Below are 20,004 nucleotides of genomic sequence, written 5' to 3' on the forward strand. Positions count from 1 at the left end.
TGTCAGATTAGGCCCATAATCAGACAGCCCAAAAACCAAACATAAGCGAGACCCACGGTTCAAGGCATATTCTAACAAATCTCCACCTTGACTTGAATCCTCTGAACAACAGGATCAGATGTACCATAACAGTACCAGACGACTCCTCTGCCTCAGACTTTTGCCCTGAAAAGGGCAACTAACAGCTTCTAACATTCAGCAAGTCCAAACAATGTTTAAACTTGCTATGTGGAACCGGCTTGGTAAACATATCGGCGGGATTATCAGCAGTACCCACTTTGTTCACCTTAATTCTTTTCTCACTTCTCAGAAAATGATACCTGACATCAATGTGCTTAGTTCTTTCATGGTGAACTTGATCCTTGGCTAAGCATATTGCACTAAGGCTGTCACAATATACTATAGCCTGATCATGGTGTAGACCAAAATCATTAATCAGCCCTTTTAACCAGATTCCCTCTTTTGCAGCTTCTGTCAATGCTATATACTCTGCTTCCGTAGTCGACAAAGTTACTGTGGGTTGCAAAGTAGCTTTCCAACTAACAACAGAACCACCAAGAGTGAACACATAACCAGTCATAGATCTTCTACTGTCAACATCTCCTGCATAATCAGCATCTGAATAACCTGTGACTAAACACTGTGTATCACTTCCATAAATGAGACCAACATCAGATGTACCTCTAAGGTATCGAAAAATTCTCTTCACAGCTTGCCAGTGCTCCTTTCCAGGCTGTGCCATAAATCTGCTGACAACACTAACAGCCTTTGCAAGATCAGGTCTAGTGCAGACCATAGCATACATCAAGCTTCCTACTGCACTAGCATAGGGAACTCGAGACATGTACTCATTCTCTTCAGCAGATTTAGGTGCAAACGCAGTAGACAAATGAATATTTGCAGCACTTGGAGTATCTATGGGTTTTGATGTAGACATACCAAATCTGGATAATATCTTCTGAATATAACCCTTCTGTGATAAGAAAAGTTTCTTCTGATTCCTATCCCTGTAGATCTCCATTCCTAGAATTTTTCGTGCATCACCCAAATCTTTCATCTCGAATTCAGCACTCAGAAGGCCCTTCAACTTCTGAATATCAGACTTGTTCTGTGCAGCTATCAACATATCATCAACATATAAGACCAAATAAATGTAAGAACCATTTTTTAGCTTGTTGTAGTACACACAACAATCGTACGAACTTCTGCTGTAATCAATCTGTATCATGTAGCTATCAAACCTCTTGTACCATTGCCTTGGAGACTGCTTTAGTCCATATAAGGACTTCTTCAACTTGCAAACATAGTTTTCTTTTCCAGGAACTTGGAAACCATCTGGCTGAGTCATATATATAACTTCTTCCAACTCTCCATGTAGGAAAGCTGTCTTCACATCGAGTTGTTCGAGCTCCAGATTCTGATGTGCAACCATTGCTAGTAACACCCTGATAGAGGTATGTCTGACTACTGGCGAGAAAATCTCATTGTAATCTACTCCCTCTTTCTGATGAATCCCTCTTGCAACTAATCGAGCCTTATATTTGATACCCTCAGCAGGTGTCATCCCTTCCTTCTTCTTGAAAACCCATTTACAAGTAATGATCTTTCTCTCTGGAGGCCTTTGGACAAGATCCCAAGTCTTATTCTTATGAAGTGACTCCATCTCGTCTCCCATTGCACTAAGCCATTTGGTTGACTCTGTACATGTGACTGCTTCCTTGTAGGTGGATGGCTCGTTAGTATCTACCTCTTCAGCAACTTGTAGTGCATAAGCCACCATATCCTTAAACCCATACCTATTTGGAGGCTTTCCAAAATTCAGCCTCACATTCCGATCACGAGCCAAACTGTGCTGATTAACTGATGATTGTGAGGGTTCTGGTGGTGCAGTTTCTGAATATGATTGTTGATTTTCTTCTTCTTGCTGAAATTGACTCTCGTCTTGAATGACTTGCTGCTCCACCTGTTTCTCAACACTACTATTTTCTGATACAACATTAGACTTCACAGTGGGGTTAAACATAGAGTTTTCATCAAAGACTACATTTCTGCTTAGTATAACTCTGTTCTCTGATGGTGACCAGATTCTATATCCTTTAACTCCTTCCCCATAGCCCACAAGTACTCCCTTTTTAGCTCTTGGCTCTAATTTACCTTCACTTACATGATAATAAACTGTACAACCAAATGCTCTCAAATTGGAGTAATCCGCAGATTTACCAGACCACACCTCATAAGGTGTTTTGAGATTAATACCGGTATGAGGTCCACGATTTATCAAGAAACATGACGTTCTAACCGCTTCTGCCCAAAACCTTCTAGGTAAAGTAGCGTTAGAGAGCATGCACCTGGCTCTCTCCAGAAGTGTCTGATTCATCCGTTCTGCTACACCATTCTGTTGCGGTGTATTTCTGACTGTATGATGCCTAGCAATACCTTCATTCTTGCAGAACTCATCAAAATCTGACAAACAGAATTCCAGACCATTATCTGTACGCAGTCTTTTGATCTTCTTCCCTGTTTGATTTTCCACTAATGCCTTCCACTGCATGAAGTTCTTGAAAGCTTCACTTTTATGCTTCATCATAACCACCCAAGTCATTCTTGAAAAATCGTCGATAAAAGACACAAAATATCTGTAACATTCTAAAGATTCGACGCGAGAAGGACCCCAACAATCAGAATGGATGTAATCAAGCGTGCCTTTTGTTCTATGAATTGCTTTAGGGAACTTGCTGCGATGTAGTTTCCCGAGGACACAGTGTTCACAGAATCCCAGATCTTTTACCTTGTGCCCACCAAGAAGGTCTCCTTTTGACAGAACCTGCATCCCTCTTTCACTCATATGACCAAGCCTCATGTGCCATAGTTTGGTCATATCATCCTTGTGAACCTCCGATGATGCGACAGCAGCAACACCTGACAGCGTTGAACCTTGCAAAAAATACAGAGTACCCCGCTTGACACCTTTCAGAATCACTTTAGAACCCTTGCAGACACATAGAGCTCCACCTTCACCTTTGAAATTGAATCCCTTACTGTCTAGTAGACTAAGCGATATCAGATTCTTCGTCATGAGTGGAACATGCCTAACATCGTTCAATGTACAGAATTTGCCATCATGTGTCCGTAATTTTATTGAGCCAATTCCAACTGCCTTGCATACAGCACTGTTGGCCATAGAAACATTGCCCCCATCTATCTGCTCATAAGTTGTAAACCACTCTCTGTGCGGACATATATGGTAAGATGCCCCTGAATCAAGAACCCACACATCATTGTGATGTGTTTGTTCATCAGCAACTAAGGCTATATCATCTTCGGAGTTGGTGCCAGATTCTGCAACAGCAGCAGTACCCGATTTTTCTTGCTGCTTCTTTTTCTTCGGACAATCATTTTTCCAATGTCCCTTTTCTTTACAGTAGTTACAGGTATCATCGTGTTTAGGGCCCTTAAAAGCCGGTTTCTTGAATTTCTTCTTTCCCGAATTTCCCTGACCCTTACTCCCACTGGCCACTAACCCAGTAGCATGATTACCCAAACCCATACCAGTCGCCTTATGTCGCAGTTCTCTAGTATGAAGGGATGATCTAACCTCTTCCAGAGACACAGTATCCTTACCAACAATAAAAGACTGAACAAAATTCTCATACGACAATGGTAAAGAGACTAACAGAATTAGGGCAGCATCCTCATCTTCAACTTTCACATCAATATTACGCAATTCTAATAAAGTTGTGTTCAATTGATCTAAGTGATCTCTAAGTTGAGTACCTTCATGCATTCGCAGACTAAACAGACGTTGCTTCAAAAGCAACTTGTTGGTTAAGGACTTTGTCATATACAGACTTTCGAGTTTTAACCACAAACCAGATGCAGTTTCCTCCTCTGCGATTTCGGTGATGATATCATCTGCGAGACATAGCATAATAGTCGAATGTGCCTTTTCTTCCATAGTGGCCATCTCAGCGGTTTCGGGATCCGATGCCTTCTTCGACAACGGCGCCCACAGCCCTTGTTGCTTCAACATGGCTCGTATCTTGATCTGCCATAAACCGAAACTGTTCTTCCCCGTGAATTTGTCGATCTTCACATTCAAAGCAGACATCTTTCTCACCAGATTTCAAATTCGGCTCTGATACCAGTTTGTTGTAACAAATTGCAAGAAAGATTAACGTAAAGAATCAACACACAGAATTACGTGGTTCACTAACAATGTGTTAGCTACGTCCACGGGCAGAGAAGAGGATGCTTTATTGCTTTAGGTATTCAGAAATTACAGAGTGTGTATCTAGGTTACAGAATAAGCAGTATTTATGCTGCTCAAAAAAACCCTAGACTAGAAAGTGTCAGATTAGGCCCATAATCAGACAGCCCAAAAACCAAACATAAGCGAGACCCACGGTTCAAGGCATATTCTAACAGTATCAAAACGAATCTTTTCATCGTTCTTATTTCCTCATTCATACGCACCCTAGGAAACTTTCTAGGGGGTCACAATCCCAAAATTGCCCCAGGTCAAACACGCTTAACTTTAGAGTTATTATGTGATGAGCTACCGAAAGGAAGATGCACCTTCTTGATATGAGTAGTACATATCAAATCTTTTAAGCCTCCTCAACTGCACAGTCTATTACCTGAACAGTTTCGAAATCTCTCTTCTTCCGGTGTAAGATCCATTCATTTATGTTTCGTCCGCCTAGAAGCCTGACAGGAGTCACTCATTGTCCGTGCAACCTCATGGCACCGACGATCACCCCCGCCCTTTCCGGTCCCGGGCCTCACATGCTCACAGCTTCCGTTTGGTTCGTCTCCGAACCACACCGTATTAGGAGAAGTCGGCTTTGATACCAACTGTAACGCCCCAAATTCGATGACTATCCTCGCTATACCAAGAAGAGTTTTTCCAACATGTTTATATACTAATTCACACACACCATATGAAACTTCTTAGGGGGTCACCCATCCCAAAATTTCATCAAGTCTAGCACGCTTAACTTTTGAGTTCTTATGTGATGAGCTACCGAAAAGAATATACATCTTCTTGATATGAGTAATGCATATCAAATCTTTTAAGCCTCATAAGCTGCACAGTCTCATACCTGAACAGTTTCGGAATCCCTCTGCTTCGGTGTAAGATCGGTTCATTCATGTTCCCTCCGCCTACAAGTTCCATTCATTGTATGTGCAACCTCATGACACCGACGATCGGTCTCGAGCCTCACAAGTACAATCTAGAAAGATGTGGATACTTGGAGGAATATCTAAACTCTTCTATAATACTCTTGTGTTATGTAGCATGTAAATTATAGGAAATTCTATTATACTCAATTATAGAGTCGTGTGGAATGTTCTAGATACTAGAAAGATCTAAAAATACTAGGAAAATTGTATATATAGAGGTGTATGAGCTCATTTGTAAGTGATAAAATCAAGAACTCAACCAATTCATTCTTCAATCAACTAAGTGTGCACCATATTTTTCTACAATTTCTCCAAGCAACTTGTGCTTATTTATGCACTTAACCACCAAGATCGCTTTTTAAGGTTGCTTCGCTAGTACTCACAAGGGCGGAGTCGAGGGCAAATACCTCACTTTTACTTGGGGCTAAGTTCATGACATATAACTATGAATCATGGTGATGATCGAACTCGTTTTAACTCATCATATATTTTTTTGAACATTTTTTTATAGAAATTTATTTATTGCATTTACCAAATATTTTATCCATAATGCTTTGCTGTGTATCAACATTTTCTTTATGTAAATTATACAAAAAAAATCACCAAAAAAGTGCATTTAGGTCCCGTTTGGACAAATATTTATTAAATATTGTTATAAAAAATTTAAAAAGTTTCTTTAAGAATAAATATGTGTTTGGACAACGATTCTATAAAAAATATTTTTTGAATTTAAAATGAATTTTTGAAAAGTATTTAAAACAAAATTTTGTTACAATGAATTTTTTTAATTCATGTTTAACTTATGTTTTTTTATTCTAAAACATCAAAATCACCTCACAATTTTAAAAACTATACTTAGATAATAGTTTTGAAAAAAACTAATATCAAAAAAATATTTTACAAAATTTTATCTAAACACATATTTTAAGTTTTTTTACTTATAAAATACTAAAAATATTTTTAAAGTATTTGTCAAATAGAACCTTAAAGTACTTGGTGAAACCTTATTTAAATTTACAATTACACACTTATGATATAATTTTATTTATTTATTTATATTTTTTAAAATATTCATTCTATTTAAAATTTTCAATTCTATCTTTATCTATATTTTAAAAAAATAGATAGTATATCACTTATAATAATAATAAAATATTAATTGAAAATAACAAATATTATCATATTTAGATAAAATATTTTAAACGCATCCAACGAAGCACTAGCATCTAATGAAACATGCTGATTTTCTTCATATTCATTGGTTTCAGAATTAATGAGATAAATTTGTCTAATAATTAGCATTTTTATTTATGGTAATGATACTGATGGTGGTATCATTGAGGTTATTTTCTGGACGTAAAGGTTAAAAGGTGAACCAAAATGTATTTTTTGGGCTTATAAAAGTCACTAACTAGCTAATAAGACGCAAGCCCTTCCTCGAGCGGATTCCTCCTTTTGCTCCTCAGTCTACGGGGTATTAGCAGCCGTTTTCAGCTGTTGTTCCTCTCCCAAGGGCAGGTTCTTACGCGTTACTCACACGTTCGCCACTGGAAACACCACTTCCCGTCCGACTTGCATGTGTTAAGCATGCCGCCAGCGTTCATCTTTGAGCCAGGATCGAACTCTCAATGAGATTCATAGTTTCATTACTTATAGCTTCCTTGTTCGTAGACAAACGGATTCGGAATTATCAAATATACCACACTCTTGCAAGATTTGTTATCCACTTACCACGATAAAAAAAATAACGTGACATAATACGGTACATAAGATCGTGATGATGATAAATATATTCTCATATCAATCAATTTTCAAATGTCAATATTATACTACCTTGTCTCATTAAACAAGTTAAAATCAAATGGTAGATCTATTGTTAAATGTTATTACAGATTTATTTTTATGAGATGAACTTGATGATATTTAGAGTGAAAAATAACACTATTAACTTAAAAAGTAATATTTTTTATGATTCGGATTAGATAGGAGATCCGTCTTACGAAATTGACATGTGAGATTGTATCACAAGAGTTTTTGTATAAAAAGGTTAATATAATCTTTATATATAAAAAACTAATTATTATAAACTAATCATAAATATTTTCAATATATATCATTTACCTTCCAGAATTGTTTATAATATAATAATAATAATAATAATAAAAATCAAAAGGTTGCAAATATCTGACGAATCTCTTTGTACCACTTTCTTCAAAGAAAAAAATCCTCCCCGTTCCACTCATTTTCTATCAGTTTGTACCATTTATGGACCGTTAAACCCTGAAAAGGTTGCACCGCAGATAACTGTAAACGCAGGAACCGGAGAGGATTTTGTCATGCGTGAGCGGCATCGATCCTCCGGTTAATTCCTTACCACTCCATCAGTTTATCCTCTTCACTTGGCTGCGTCAAGTTGCCATCTGTCGAGTCCATGGATTCGAGCTTGATTATGAAACCCCGAGCATTGTCCTTGATTACACGCGCTCCGGTGAACCCTCAATGCTCGTCGGGGCAGCACGTTGGGCTACTCCGAAGTGAATTCCTCGGCTGCGACCACAATCTCTGGTGGTCGCAAGACCTGCTTAGTTATCGGAGAAAATGTAAAAAATTAAAGTCAAGATCGAACTCCCATCACTACAAATACGTGATTAGAGTTTCGCTGGACTCGCAGCCGACTCTCGTCTTCCCCGCAGTTGCCACATTTTCTGCCCTCACTGTCGTGTTTTTCACCTATTCGAAGAAACAGTTCGATGTCATGCAGGTAAAAGCTAATTTTATCCTTTGTAAGTGTTTCGTAGAGTTCATGTGGAAATTATGCTCTATCTACTGAACACGTTGCGTCTCTGTGATTCTTGCATCTCCAAAATTCTGGTGTGTCCGTTATCTTAGGTACTTGGCATGAGAACAATTTGCCAGTTTTTCCTTTTTTTCATATCGTGTTTGATAATTAGAGGAAGACCTGAAGGGTGGCGGGTAAAAGCTAATTTTATCCATTGTAAGTGTTTCGTAGAGTTCGTGTGGAAATTATGCTCTATCTACTGAACACGTTGCGTCTCTATGATTCTTGCATCTCCAAGATTCTGGTGTGTCCGTGATCTTAGGTACTTGGCATGAGAATAATTTGCCAGTTTTTCCTTTTTTTCATATCGTGTTTGATAATTAAAGGAAGACCTGAAGGGTGGCGGATGTTCAGAGTTTATCTTTTGTTAGTTTGAGAAACTGAAATGCCGTTGATATAGAAAAACACACCTCTACTTCTGAATTACTTGGTTTATCAGCTATATTAATGCTTTTGTATCTGCATTTCTCAGCTCAGTTTAGTTTCACTCTTCCCAGTTTAATTATCAAAATAACAGTCATTGGAATTTTATGAATTAATTTCTTCTCGTGCCACCTTCTTAAAGGCTGTAATATGGTCTTGGATTTCATTTGCGGAATGAGAAAAAATATTATCCTTTGTTTAGTTAGAAATTTGAAATTGAGGCTTGTATCCAATTCAATATTATGTCTATAGTCTTTCATCTTCAGATGTATGTGATGTTCATGGTAGTGGAGAAGTGAGTTTCTAATGCCCTGCAATGTGTATTTATTTGAAACTAAGTTTTGCAGTCCTCTATTGTGTGAAGCCTATGTTATAAATTAAAATTGGATATTTGTTACCTTCAAATTGACTTCTTGTCCCTACCTAACTGTGTTTTTGTGACACTTGACCGAGTTTTGTCTATGTTGGATTGGGTGACACACGAGAGTTGCCACCTTTGGAGTATACTTAACTTTTTACCTTTTAGTACATTGTTGATGGTCTGAGTGTTGGCTCTATACGACCGAGAAATTGTCTTATCAGCTGAGGCCAACGGTAGGTGCTGACTCTCTGTTGATTGACTAATTTTACTAGCAGTGAGGCAACTCTAATGCAAAAGCTTAATTATTGTTTTTATTAGTTTTTTTAATACTTTATTTTAATTAGACATTATTCTAGTTTTTGTACAGTATTTTAGCAATAGAATATGAGGTAAATGTGAAAGAAATTGTTTACAAGTATGTCTTTATATCTTATTTGATATTATACTTCCATTAGTTTCTTCATTTCATTATATCTAACAACATAAAAGTTTTTCGAAGATTAGAGATTGATTTCCTTTAAAAGGAAACACGCCTTCAATGATTCTACTAATATACGCTTTCTTTTTTCCACTTTTGTCAATGAAATCAAGTGTTTATAAAAGAGTCATCCGAGAAAGTGAGGTCTGCTAATTGATTAGTTGGATACTTTGACGTGATATCTAATTTCCTAAGAATCTCAAAGCTCAAGAAGGAAAATTGCACAGCTAAAATAGTCAGTTGTAGTAGAATGTCATAGCACCAGGTTCTGTCACAACTCACGAGAAGACTCTTAATGAAAATGTAGTATCATCGTGTTTGACCATCCATTTGACGACGATCTGTGATTACAAGGTTGTTTCACTTTATCTGGTCGCAGAAATAACAGAATGTTATTTTTTGTTGATTTGCAAGAACTAGCTTGTGACTCTTTTCAATGCTTTTAGATGCCAGGACGGCTAATTCTTGCATTATCTGAACAAATAAGAAGCATTATGAGCTGGATTATTACAGATGCAGACTCTGAAGATTTAAGGAAGGAAACATATGTTGGTGATAACAGAAGTATGGTAAAAGGAACTAGAGAAAGCAACCAAATGGTTTCTGAGATCGAGTTTTGTGATACCGATACAATTCTCAGAGACACTCTCATCACAAAAGAATCTACATTTCAATCTAATGTGGTTCCTTCAAGCACCGAAAACTTTATAACCGACGGGACATCTGAGATTATGGAGTTATCATCTATACCCACCAAAGTCAACGTGCCATCTTTCCTCACCAAAATTCACAAGGTGCATCTGGATGTCCCAGCTGCTACAGATTCTTCAGCTCCAGTAATTAAGTCAAATTTGAGATCCGCATCTTCTTCAGCATTTGATCTACTGGCAGAATCTGATAAACTTGGAGTAAACCTTGAAATCCTCAAAGAGGGTGATGTACATCGCCTTTATTTAAGAGATTCCCCTCGGGAAGAGCTTCCCAAAATTGACGTGGCCATTCATGAGAATAGTTCCTCTTTATCTTTCACAAATAATTCTTTGGTGGAAGGATCAAGTCTTAGTGCACCAGATAATGCTTTGTCTACAGGTTGTCAGATATATGTGTCTTTGCTTCTCTAAGTTTTTCTACATTAAATGTTGTTCTTTATCCTTATTTAATGATAAGAGTTGCAGTCTTTCCAGAAAAATGGGAAGGAAAACTGCCTCTTGGTTGTAGTGAAGGCTTTTTTTGTCACCAGAAGGGTTCAGGAAATAGGAAAGGTTTAAGAAACAAGACCGAGAACATTTTTCATCAAGATAGCCAGAAAAAATTGTTCCAGTCCTCCAGTACCAAGGGGAATCATATGAAAGACAAGCATAACCCTTCATGGCAGTTACGTGTTTACAATCAACTTCTAAGAGAAGGCAGGTAATTCCTTTGGGGTAGTAATATTTTTTTACGTTTCTTATTTTGTTTTGAATTGCTTATCTTTATGACATAATGACAGCGCAATCAACTATAATCCATAGTAAAGTAAGAACTACTTTGGTGATGGGGCAGACAAGTGCTTGAACACATTGTTGTTTGACACTTTACATGATAATTAATCAATAACCTTATACACGTGGATTATGACCAATATTTTCATTTATCGATCTTGCCAGCGTGCTTATAGTTTCTGGATTCCAGGTTGAATAGCTGCATTGAGTTGCTTGAAGATATGGAAGAAAAAGGTCTGTTGGATATGGATAAGGTGAGTGTGCTTACCTGATTTCCTTCTGTTGCAGCAATGAGTCTCTTGTGTGATGACTTTTCAAATACCACGCTTCCAGGTTTATCATGTCAGATTTTTTGATGTCTGTAAAAGAAAAAAGGCTGTTAAAGAAGCATTCCGCTTCATCAGACTTATCCCAAATCCAACCTTGAGTACATTCAATTTGCTCATGTCTGTTTGTGCAGGCTCTCAAGACTCTGAGGGTATGTGCTTTTCCCTTAAACATGAAAACAGTTCTTCCCACATGCCATTGAAACCTGAAGTCATTCTTTAGATTTTCTTACCTTATATGTAGGTGCCTCTGAAGTTATGCAACACGTTCAGGAAGCTGGATTGAAAGCCGACTGCAAACTTTATACTACTTTAATATCAACCTATGCCAAATGTGGAAAGGTGGATACTATGTTCAAGGTATAGACCAAGTCTGGGAAGCTCCCATTTCAATTTTTTATGAACCAATCCTCTGTCAGCCTATTTATCTGTTGCACTAGAGGATGGCGAGAAACCTCAATCTTCATCAGTATAAAATATAACTAATGGATTCCTCTGCTTTATAAGTTATCGTGTGTTGTAACCAATATCATTAATCTGTTTATGAATTACTAAAGGCGTCGTGACAGTTTATTTTGTATTTTTTTCTCCGAATTCATCTCCTCACAAGATTTACTAGATTTCAGGTTTTTCATGAAATGGTAAATGCTGGAGTCGAACCAAATGTTCACACATATGGTGCTCTGATCGATGGTTGTGCCAAGGCAGGACAAATTGCTAAGGCATTTGGTGCCTATGGAATACTAAGATCTAAGGTTAATAATATGATGGTTTCGATTACTGTTTCTTTTTGTAGCATGTTTACAGCTGTTCTCTTATTTTAGCATGCAATCGTATTTCTGTGATTTGTACATTGGGCTACTAGATAAGTCTAACCGACAATCTCTTGTATACAATAGAATGTGAAGCCAGACAGAGTTATTTTCAATGCGCTTATCACTGCATGTGGTCAATCAGGAGCTGTGGACCGTGCATTTGACGTGTTGTCAGAAATGAGAACTGAGATACAACCCATAGATCCCGATCATATTACCATTGGTGCTCTGATGAAGGCCTGTGCTCATGGCAATCAGGTGGGTTTTGTTTGCGTTCTTGACAAAATCAAGTTGATCATTGGTCCTCATTCTGTTGTATCACATTGTATCTTAACTAGGCTTATGAGAACTGTTTTTAGGTTGATCGGGCGAGAGAAGTGTACAATATGATTCATGAGTATGGTATCAAGGGCAGTGCAGAACTTTACACTATTGCTGTAAACAGTTGCAGCCATCATGGTGATTGGGAGTTTGCTTGCAGTGTTTATGCTGACATGATTAAAAACAATATTGCCCCTGATGAGGTTGTCCATTCATATTCTGTAGTTTTTAGTGTCTCATTTTAATTATTATTCTTTTGGGCATAACTTAAATTCTGGTTTTATGGTCTAAATTTAGTGGCGTAATGAAGTCAACAAATCTCAGTTCCAATGGAGGGATGGGGTTGGGGCTGGCATTCCCCCTATTTTTCAACAGTTATTTTTAAAATGAGACTTTGAAGAATGATGGTATTATCCACTTACCGATCTCAAAATTGCCCCTTAAAATTCTCATTTCACTCAGACATTTCGATCCTCCTTTTTCTTCCTAGCCTTCATTTTGAACAGAGTAAAATATCAGAAAATTAAAGCATTTGCAATGCATCCAAATTTTTAAGCTTGCGCCTTTCTGTTTTAATTTAAATGTCATTTCAACCCTCAAATAAATAGGAGTTGAACACTTTGCATTATAGCATTATTCTAAGTCATCACTCTTTTATTTGCTCATTCCTTCTTTTATTTTCAACTAGCATTCATCTGGTTAAAAACTTACCGAATCACACGAGTCAAAGCCCGAATCACGTGAGTCCAAGCCCGTGTCTAATTTTTTAGATGCCTTTCCTTTGTGAGTATTCTTTGTCATTGCCGCTTGGTGTCCTATTTAATTATTTGCATGAATACTTAGAAACTTGATGTTTATCAACTGTCAAAATTCATTTTAAACCACTACAAAAAATCGACATCTCTTTCTCTATATATTTATGTGCAGTGTATGCTATGCTATTGTAGTATATCATACTACAGTAACTGAATTACAAAGGTAGGATGACAACATTCTAAGGTGGTTGACTTTGTCAATTTCTGGAATGCTCTGGTGTTGATTTTGTGTTTTTGTAGTTTTGTTTCTGTACCAGTCATATTTGCAGGTCTAGCTTTACATGATCCGTGATAGAGTCTAGCTTCAGATATACATATATGTACATGCTGGCACACATATGATTATATTCCTGTGTTTTTGGTAAATGTCAGTCTTACTTTTAACTTTTTCCATCCAGATGTTTATCAGCGCATTGATAGACGTCGCAGGGCATGCTGGAAAAGTGGATGCCGCATTTGAAATTCTCGAAGAAGCTAGGGCTAAGGGAATGCCTGTTGGAATTATATCATATAGTTCCTTGATGGGTGCTTGTAGTAATGTATGGGCTGCTTATATGCTTTTGATTTTGTGATTTTCCTTATTTACATTGCTTTTGTCTTCATCAAAGCGATTGGGTTGTGCTTCCCACTAATAAGTAATCAACAAACAGGGATTATTTTGATTTGAGTTGATATATTGAATCTTGATTTCAGTTTTTATCTCTTGGATTATGCTGATAGTTTCAATAATCAAAACATCATTTGCATGAGTTGTAATGTTTGTCTTTCTTCTCTTGGGAACTAAAGATCAATTAAGTTCTACGTGTGAACACATATATTAAATGCTTCTCCAGTTGATTAACTAAAGATTTGGATGAGGTGGTCATTTTGATATCAACGATAATGATAACGATAACAAACCTTCTGTTTCATTTTAACCTATATAGTAAGATACTATTTCCTAAACCAAGGTTATGCACTCTAACTAACTTTACTTTAGTATTTGTAAACAGCTTCAATTTCTCAGCGGCAATAATGACATCATAGGAATGATTTGTTGATTTACGCCATTGTATTCATAGTATTGAAGGTAAGTCCCCACTTATGAAATTTTGGTGTCTGACTGCTGCATCTGCTCAATCTGTTTTAGGCCACAGATTGGCAGAAGGCACTGGAGCTTTATAAGGTCATCAAGAGCTTGAACCTTAAGGCAACAGTACCAATGATGAATGCCTTGATAAATTCCTTGTGTAAGTTCTCAAACCCCACCCCTCCACCCCAGCTGGTACAGCTCTCCCCGAAACTCTCTGGCAAGTTTAATTTCTAAAAGTTTGACTGAACATATAATATGTATCCATTATGTTAGCTTTATACATCTTTTAAACAATAATTCACTTTCATGATTCTTAGATGGAAAACAAGAAAATTGATGACAATGGCCGTGAAGTCAAATATATTGATAATATATTTTATTGAGAGGTGCTAATGACATCAGTTATCAAACGACATGGATTAGCTAGGTTTAAGTTATTTATGGATGAAATTGCAGACCGCTTTCTTCCTGCCCTTTGGACGCTTCATCTACAATTTTTGGACTAATATTTACCTCACAGACATTTTGCTCAGAGAGCTTATCTATTAAAACCCTATGAGTGAATGTGGTTCATTAAACGGATACGACGTAATTTCAATGGCCAAGCAACTTTTTTTTTCACTTTTCCTGGTAAAAAAACAGCCCATGTTGAATTTAATCAGTGGAAATCAAGCCAGGAGACGGCCAATAGAATTCTAGGAAGTCTTATCTCATTATTTGACTGACTGACCAGGAGTTTTATTTGGGAAATGTGAGTTTTAAGCATTATTAAATAAAGATAAATTCTATCATACTTGAACTGGTGGCAATGAGGAGCAAGCATATTATTAATTTTAGAACTGTCGTAATGGGGATAAGTACCAGCACTATCCTACAGGAACTTTAATGTTGAATAACGAAAGGACAACTTCAATTTATATTAACGGACAATTCTCATATGCTTTAAATTGTATGGTTAGAGGTAAGCACACCTTCGAGGTGTCATCAACAGTGTAGGAGAGTTTTTTCCTTATTTTTCTTGAGATTCGTGAAGATTGTATAGGAAAAGTGGCCGACTCGTCCAAACAAATGTGAAGAATGAAGGGGCTGTCCATGGACGGCGAGTCTGTATGCGGAGAGCTTGAAAATTGTCTTTGTCATGTCACAAAATTTGAAATAGTTAAAGCTCGTGTTTATGGTATTGTAGTGTGAGGAAATCACCTGTTCATATACCATTGCAGGTGATGGTGATCAACTGGAGATGGCTATCAAAACTTTATTTGAAATGAAAGACATGGGCTTATGTCCCAATTCCATCACATACTCCATTCTTTTAGTGGCAAGTGATAAGTAATAACCTGCCTTTGTGTACAAGCAATATGATTTTGTTATTTCCTTCCCAACAACAATTGTCCAGATCTCATATACTGGTTTGATCTCTTCCCAGCAAGGATGATCTAGAAGCTGGCCTTATGCTTATCTCCGAAGCAAAAAAGGATCGTGTTGCCCCTAACCTTGTAATGTGCCGGTGCATCCTGGGTAAGATTAGTTGGTTTTCTCTATCATGTTTCTGTGAGAATGTATTAATGATTGGCATGGAAATCATTGGCTTCATCAATTTTACTTTGTCCATTTTCTGAAGCTATGTGCTTATCAAGATTCCAAAAAGCTTGTAAATTCGGTGAGCCGGTACTATCTTTCTCCTCTGGACGACTTCAGATTGACAGTAAATGGTAAATCATTTATATCATTTATATGAAGCAATTTATTGTTTCGTTTTTTTGCTGAAAATAAAAAATAATAATGAATCACTCGTTTGGATTCTTTCCCTTACATTTTTAGTAAAAAAGTCGGTCGCAAAATGTTTTTTTTTAGTCATAATGCAGTGCCTTGTTCTGTAAAGTTCCTTGATCAGAAACATTTCAATAAAGTTGGAGCACTTTACTTATGACTGGGTCTTCCTTGTAAACTTGAAATACTAATCCCATGTTTCTACTATACAAGGTTCAATCTTTCTTTAATTTTGTCTTTCCCTTTTTTGCTCCTACCAAAAATTAGGCCATCATTGCCAATCTCCCTGATGTTTTTTCTGCTTTTATCACCAGATCCTAAGTGAAAAATAATGTTTGGAGTATGATATTCTTGTTGATATAATTATTGATACACCCAAAGATTAAACTGTTCACGGTGTTTGCAGACATTAGAAATGGTTTATGAAAAATGTAAAATCTTATGATTTTTCAGCGCCAATTGTGGTGCAAGTTTTGTTTTGCTTTTTAAAAAAATCAATTAAATTTATCTGTACTGCAAGTCTGCAACTATGATTTTTCCCATATTATATTAAAATGCAATTGAAAAGTTCTCCTTTGAGACTGCTTGATTAGATTTTGGTTGATTTTTCCATATTACTGGATTTAAGTTCCTGTCACTATCATTTTGAGGGCCGAAAACTGTATCTTCTTTTTATATTTTCTGAAATTTATCTTGCCTTCCACAGAGACTATCATTTGTGTGAACTCGCCGACCTGTGTAAACTCACCGACCTTGCTTAGATTTACTCTGAAATTATGAATGTAAAAAATTTTAAGAAGCATTTTGAGACGAGTCATATTTGCAGGACATCCTCGGCCTTGATGATGTACAGGGAAACAATCACAGCTGGTGTCACACCTACAATGGATGAACTTTCTCAAGTTTTGGGATGCCTTCAGCTTCCTCATGATGTATCTGTAAGAAATAGGCTCATTGAGAATCTTGGAGTTCATACTGGTATATCAGAAGGCGCGAACATCTATTCCTTCATTAATGGGTTTGGGGAATTTGATCCGCGTGCTATATCTTTAGTAGAGGTCAGCAAACAATTTCGAAAATGACCTAGTTTTATTAATATTTAACAATATCTTTATTGGTTTTTTGAACATGCATATCCTCAAACATTAGAAGAGTAAATTTACTCGTCTTTGAATTCTAGGAAGCTGCTTCACTTGGAGTTGTACCTTTTGTTTCTCTAAAAGAAAGCTCAATCGTCATAGATGCCAGAAATTTCAGTGTGCATACAGCTGAGGTATGCTTGTTTCTCTTGGTAGCAATATGTTTCTACTACCAACCATACAATTCTAGTTGATTCAACTGTCACATTTAAGCCATATGAAATTCACTCCTGTTTCGGGAGGAACCTCTTCCTCTAGGTTTCCCAACAACTCCGTGAATGTCTTGTTTTCTCCATTGTTATTTTGTGCCACAAAAAGGAATAGGTATTGACTTTAAATCTCCAATTATCTTGTTTCAGTTTTTTTTTTTTTTTTTGATAAGAAACTTGAATTATCTTGTTTCAGTTGTTTCTCTCTTTTTGTCTTGCTCCTGCTCACTCATGCGAATTCTTCACCAACATACAATCGTGATCCATATTTTTTTATACATGATTTTTTTTTTCAGCATTTAACTTTTATTAGTTAAGATGTAGTAATACTGTGAATTATAGATTTTAACTGATGGATGAAAACAACTGTCAGGTATATCTCTTGACGGTTCTGAAAGGGCTCAAGTATCGTTCAGCTGCTGGTACCCTCTTACACTTATTGGTGTTGCTTTGTTTTATCTTTGTTGAACTCTCCTCTCTGCATTTTTTTTCAGGTGCAAAACTGCCTAATATAACCATTTTACTGCCCGTGAAGAATACACAAATTAAGACTCCTGCTGGTGAGAAAACAATTAATATTGCTGGAAGGTGAGAGAATCTTCTCTGCTTATTTGAAACAAAAATTTCCATATGTGTATCTAACGTTGCGGTGGACATAGGAACCAAACCTAAGACGAAGAATCTCGAAATTTGACTCTCACAAATATTATAGCTGATTCTGGCATAGAACTGGACTTTCTTGCTTGTGAGCCACTCGATTTGAGTTCAAATTTTACTGATCCTGGAGTTTATATATTATTTATTTAAATTGAATAAATATCATATAATATATTTGAAGATTAAATAATTCAAAAAACAGTGAAATAAAATTGTATCCTTTTTTTTCTCTGCTTACAATGCACGGTGCTTTTACTTGATATCTAGTTTGAATTATGTTTACCATAAATTAGCAGACTGGTTAAGCTCAATCCCATAAATTCGAGAACAGTTCATTTATAGCCCTACTTTAAGTAAGCTCCGGGACTTTGGAAGATTCCTTCATAAATTTGGACTTTATAATGATTGAATGATATATTTGTTTACTTTCAGTTGAGAAGAGTAAATTAAGTTACTCTAATTGAGAGCACCGAATATTGGAATGAAGACACTGGATGAACAATCGAAAAATAAATTTAACCGTCCGATGTGAAAGTGACTTGATTTTTTTATCCTCGTTAGCTGAGCCACTTCACCATTGAAATAATATCTTTTAACAATAATCGGTTGATTTAGATGTTCATCTGTCATTTGTGAAACCGTGATTAGTTATGTTTCAAAATGTTTAGAAGTTGCTTCTTTTGCATGCAGGATAAGTCAGTCAGTTGCAGGAGTGTTGAGAAGACTTGGTATTGCTTACCAAGGAAATGAGTCATATGGAAAGATCCGAATCAATGGTGTTTCCATAAGAAGGTGGTTCGAGCCCAAGCTAGAGTCTAGTTTCATCAGGAGTACAACTCATAAGAGTTGGTCCCATGGACATCTAAGTTCAGGCATACTCCGCCAACAACTTACAATCAGAACTGGTCTTTTGTCCTTGGATTAAAGATGATGAATGGTGTCTTCCAGGAATCGATTCAGGTGCACAAATTCTTTGCTTAATTAGTTATGTGAAAGCAGCAGAAGTGCGTTCTGGGGAAGGAAATGATCAAATGTAAGGTTGCATCATGCTTTGAGAAGAATCAGATATTTGTCGGTTGGAAAGTGTTTATACATGTGAGATGAAAGTATAAGTTGGAGTTTACGTGTTTATATTAGTGAAAAAAAGAAAAATGGCACCTGAGGAGAATGCCTAGATTTGTAAACTGCGGTTCTTAGGAGGCAATTGGCATTTTGATCATCCCTTTTTTATGTGCTAGTTTTCGAGTCACTCTTCGAATATGTGGTCAAGGTAATATAATTTCTTGGACTCACTTTCCTTTCTTTGGTTACATTTTCACACGCTAAAAAGTCGGAACTTTCTTCTCTCAATGTTCGTAACTGTGAGTAAGTCACGATAAGATTTAGCATGGCCAAAAGTGTTTAGCTTGTATATATTGACGTATTTGAAATAATAGATTTCCAATTCCTTATTTCGGTTCCTCCCGGAGTCATATCCGGAAAATATTTAATAATGTTATAAACTAAATCATTTTAAAATATTCGTCTTTGTAAATTTTGAAAAAATAATTGATAATAATAAAGTCGATAACTTAAAGCTACCACGGATAAATGAGAATATGGTATGAGTTATGAGATTAAACGGTTCAGTGCATTCGGAGAAAATAAAGATAAATAATGATTGAAATTGTTTTATATATAATTGTTATTTGCGTGAAGGATCAATATAAAAAGTCTTCTATAAAGCAAAAGATCTTCAAAACTGGACCGGCGGTACGTATGTTCCCTCGATTCCAGCTTCATGATGCATGGAATTTTCACTCCATAACTCAATTTTTACACCACTGTTCCCTAACCAAGAATCTGAGAGCTATTCGAAGATTCCATGCCCATTTACAGAAACGGTCTTAAAACGGTAGCCATTTTCTTGAAATGTCTCCATCCCAATAACCCATTGCCCTTTAATTCGATGATATCTCATTTTTCGCAAATTCAACTCTTTTTCTTTCATGCATAGTAACGGTGTGTTTGTTGATTCTTACGCTTTGTGCTTCGCTTTGAAATCAATTTCTGTACAGTCGTACAGAAGTCGGGTTTGTTGGCTAGTGTATTTGTGGGTAGCGCTTTGGTAGTTT

General features: G+C 36.6%; 1 protein-coding gene across 2 annotated transcripts; it reads left to right on the forward strand.

The window, feature by feature from the left end:
- The first annotated feature begins 7,382 nt into the window (after window positions 1–7,382).
- LOC140818100 (pentatricopeptide repeat-containing protein MRL1, chloroplastic) lies at window positions 7,383–19,192 on the forward strand. 2 transcript variants are annotated; one of them, XM_073177947.1, is made up of 19 exons: window positions 7,383–7,945; window positions 9,732–10,374; window positions 10,461–10,695; window positions 10,957–11,020; window positions 11,100–11,244; window positions 11,337–11,452; window positions 11,719–11,847; window positions 11,992–12,165; window positions 12,267–12,431; window positions 13,442–13,582; window positions 14,173–14,272; window positions 15,336–15,444; window positions 15,542–15,633; window positions 15,737–15,827; window positions 16,712–16,943; window positions 17,066–17,158; window positions 17,607–17,655; window positions 17,728–17,821; window positions 18,581–19,192. In XM_073177947.1, the coding sequence occupies exons 1-19, from the start codon at window positions 7,616–7,618 to the stop codon at window positions 18,813–18,815; spliced, it is 3,237 nt and encodes a 1,078-aa protein (XP_073034048.1). In that variant the 5' UTR covers window positions 7,383–7,615; the 3' UTR covers window positions 18,816–19,192. The 2 variants fall into 2 exon arrangements, with proteins under 2 accessions (XP_073034048.1, XP_073034049.1); XM_073177948.1 differs by having other exon boundaries at window positions 10,470–10,695.
- Window positions 19,193–20,004: the final 812 nt, after the last annotated feature.

This window comes from Primulina eburnea, chromosome 17, assembly GCF_022965805.1.
Source record: "Primulina eburnea isolate SZY01 chromosome 17, ASM2296580v1, whole genome shotgun sequence".
NCBI lineage: Eukaryota > Viridiplantae > Streptophyta > Magnoliopsida > Lamiales > Gesneriaceae > Primulina > Primulina eburnea.

Excerpts from the sequence above, each read along its gene's own strand:
- LOC140818100 (XM_073177947.1), top strand. The coding sequence starts at position 7,616 with ATGGATTCGAGCTTGATTATGAAACCCCGAGCATTGTCCTTGATTACA. Across the intron at positions 11,848-11,991 it reads ATGGAATACTAAGATCTAAG|AATGTGAAGCCAGACAGAGT; the intron begins GTTAATAATATG and ends TGTATACAATAG. Across the intron at positions 15,445-15,541 it reads CTTTTAGTGGCAAGTGATAA|CAAGGATGATCTAGAAGCTG; the intron begins GTAATAACCTGC and ends ATCTCTTCCCAG.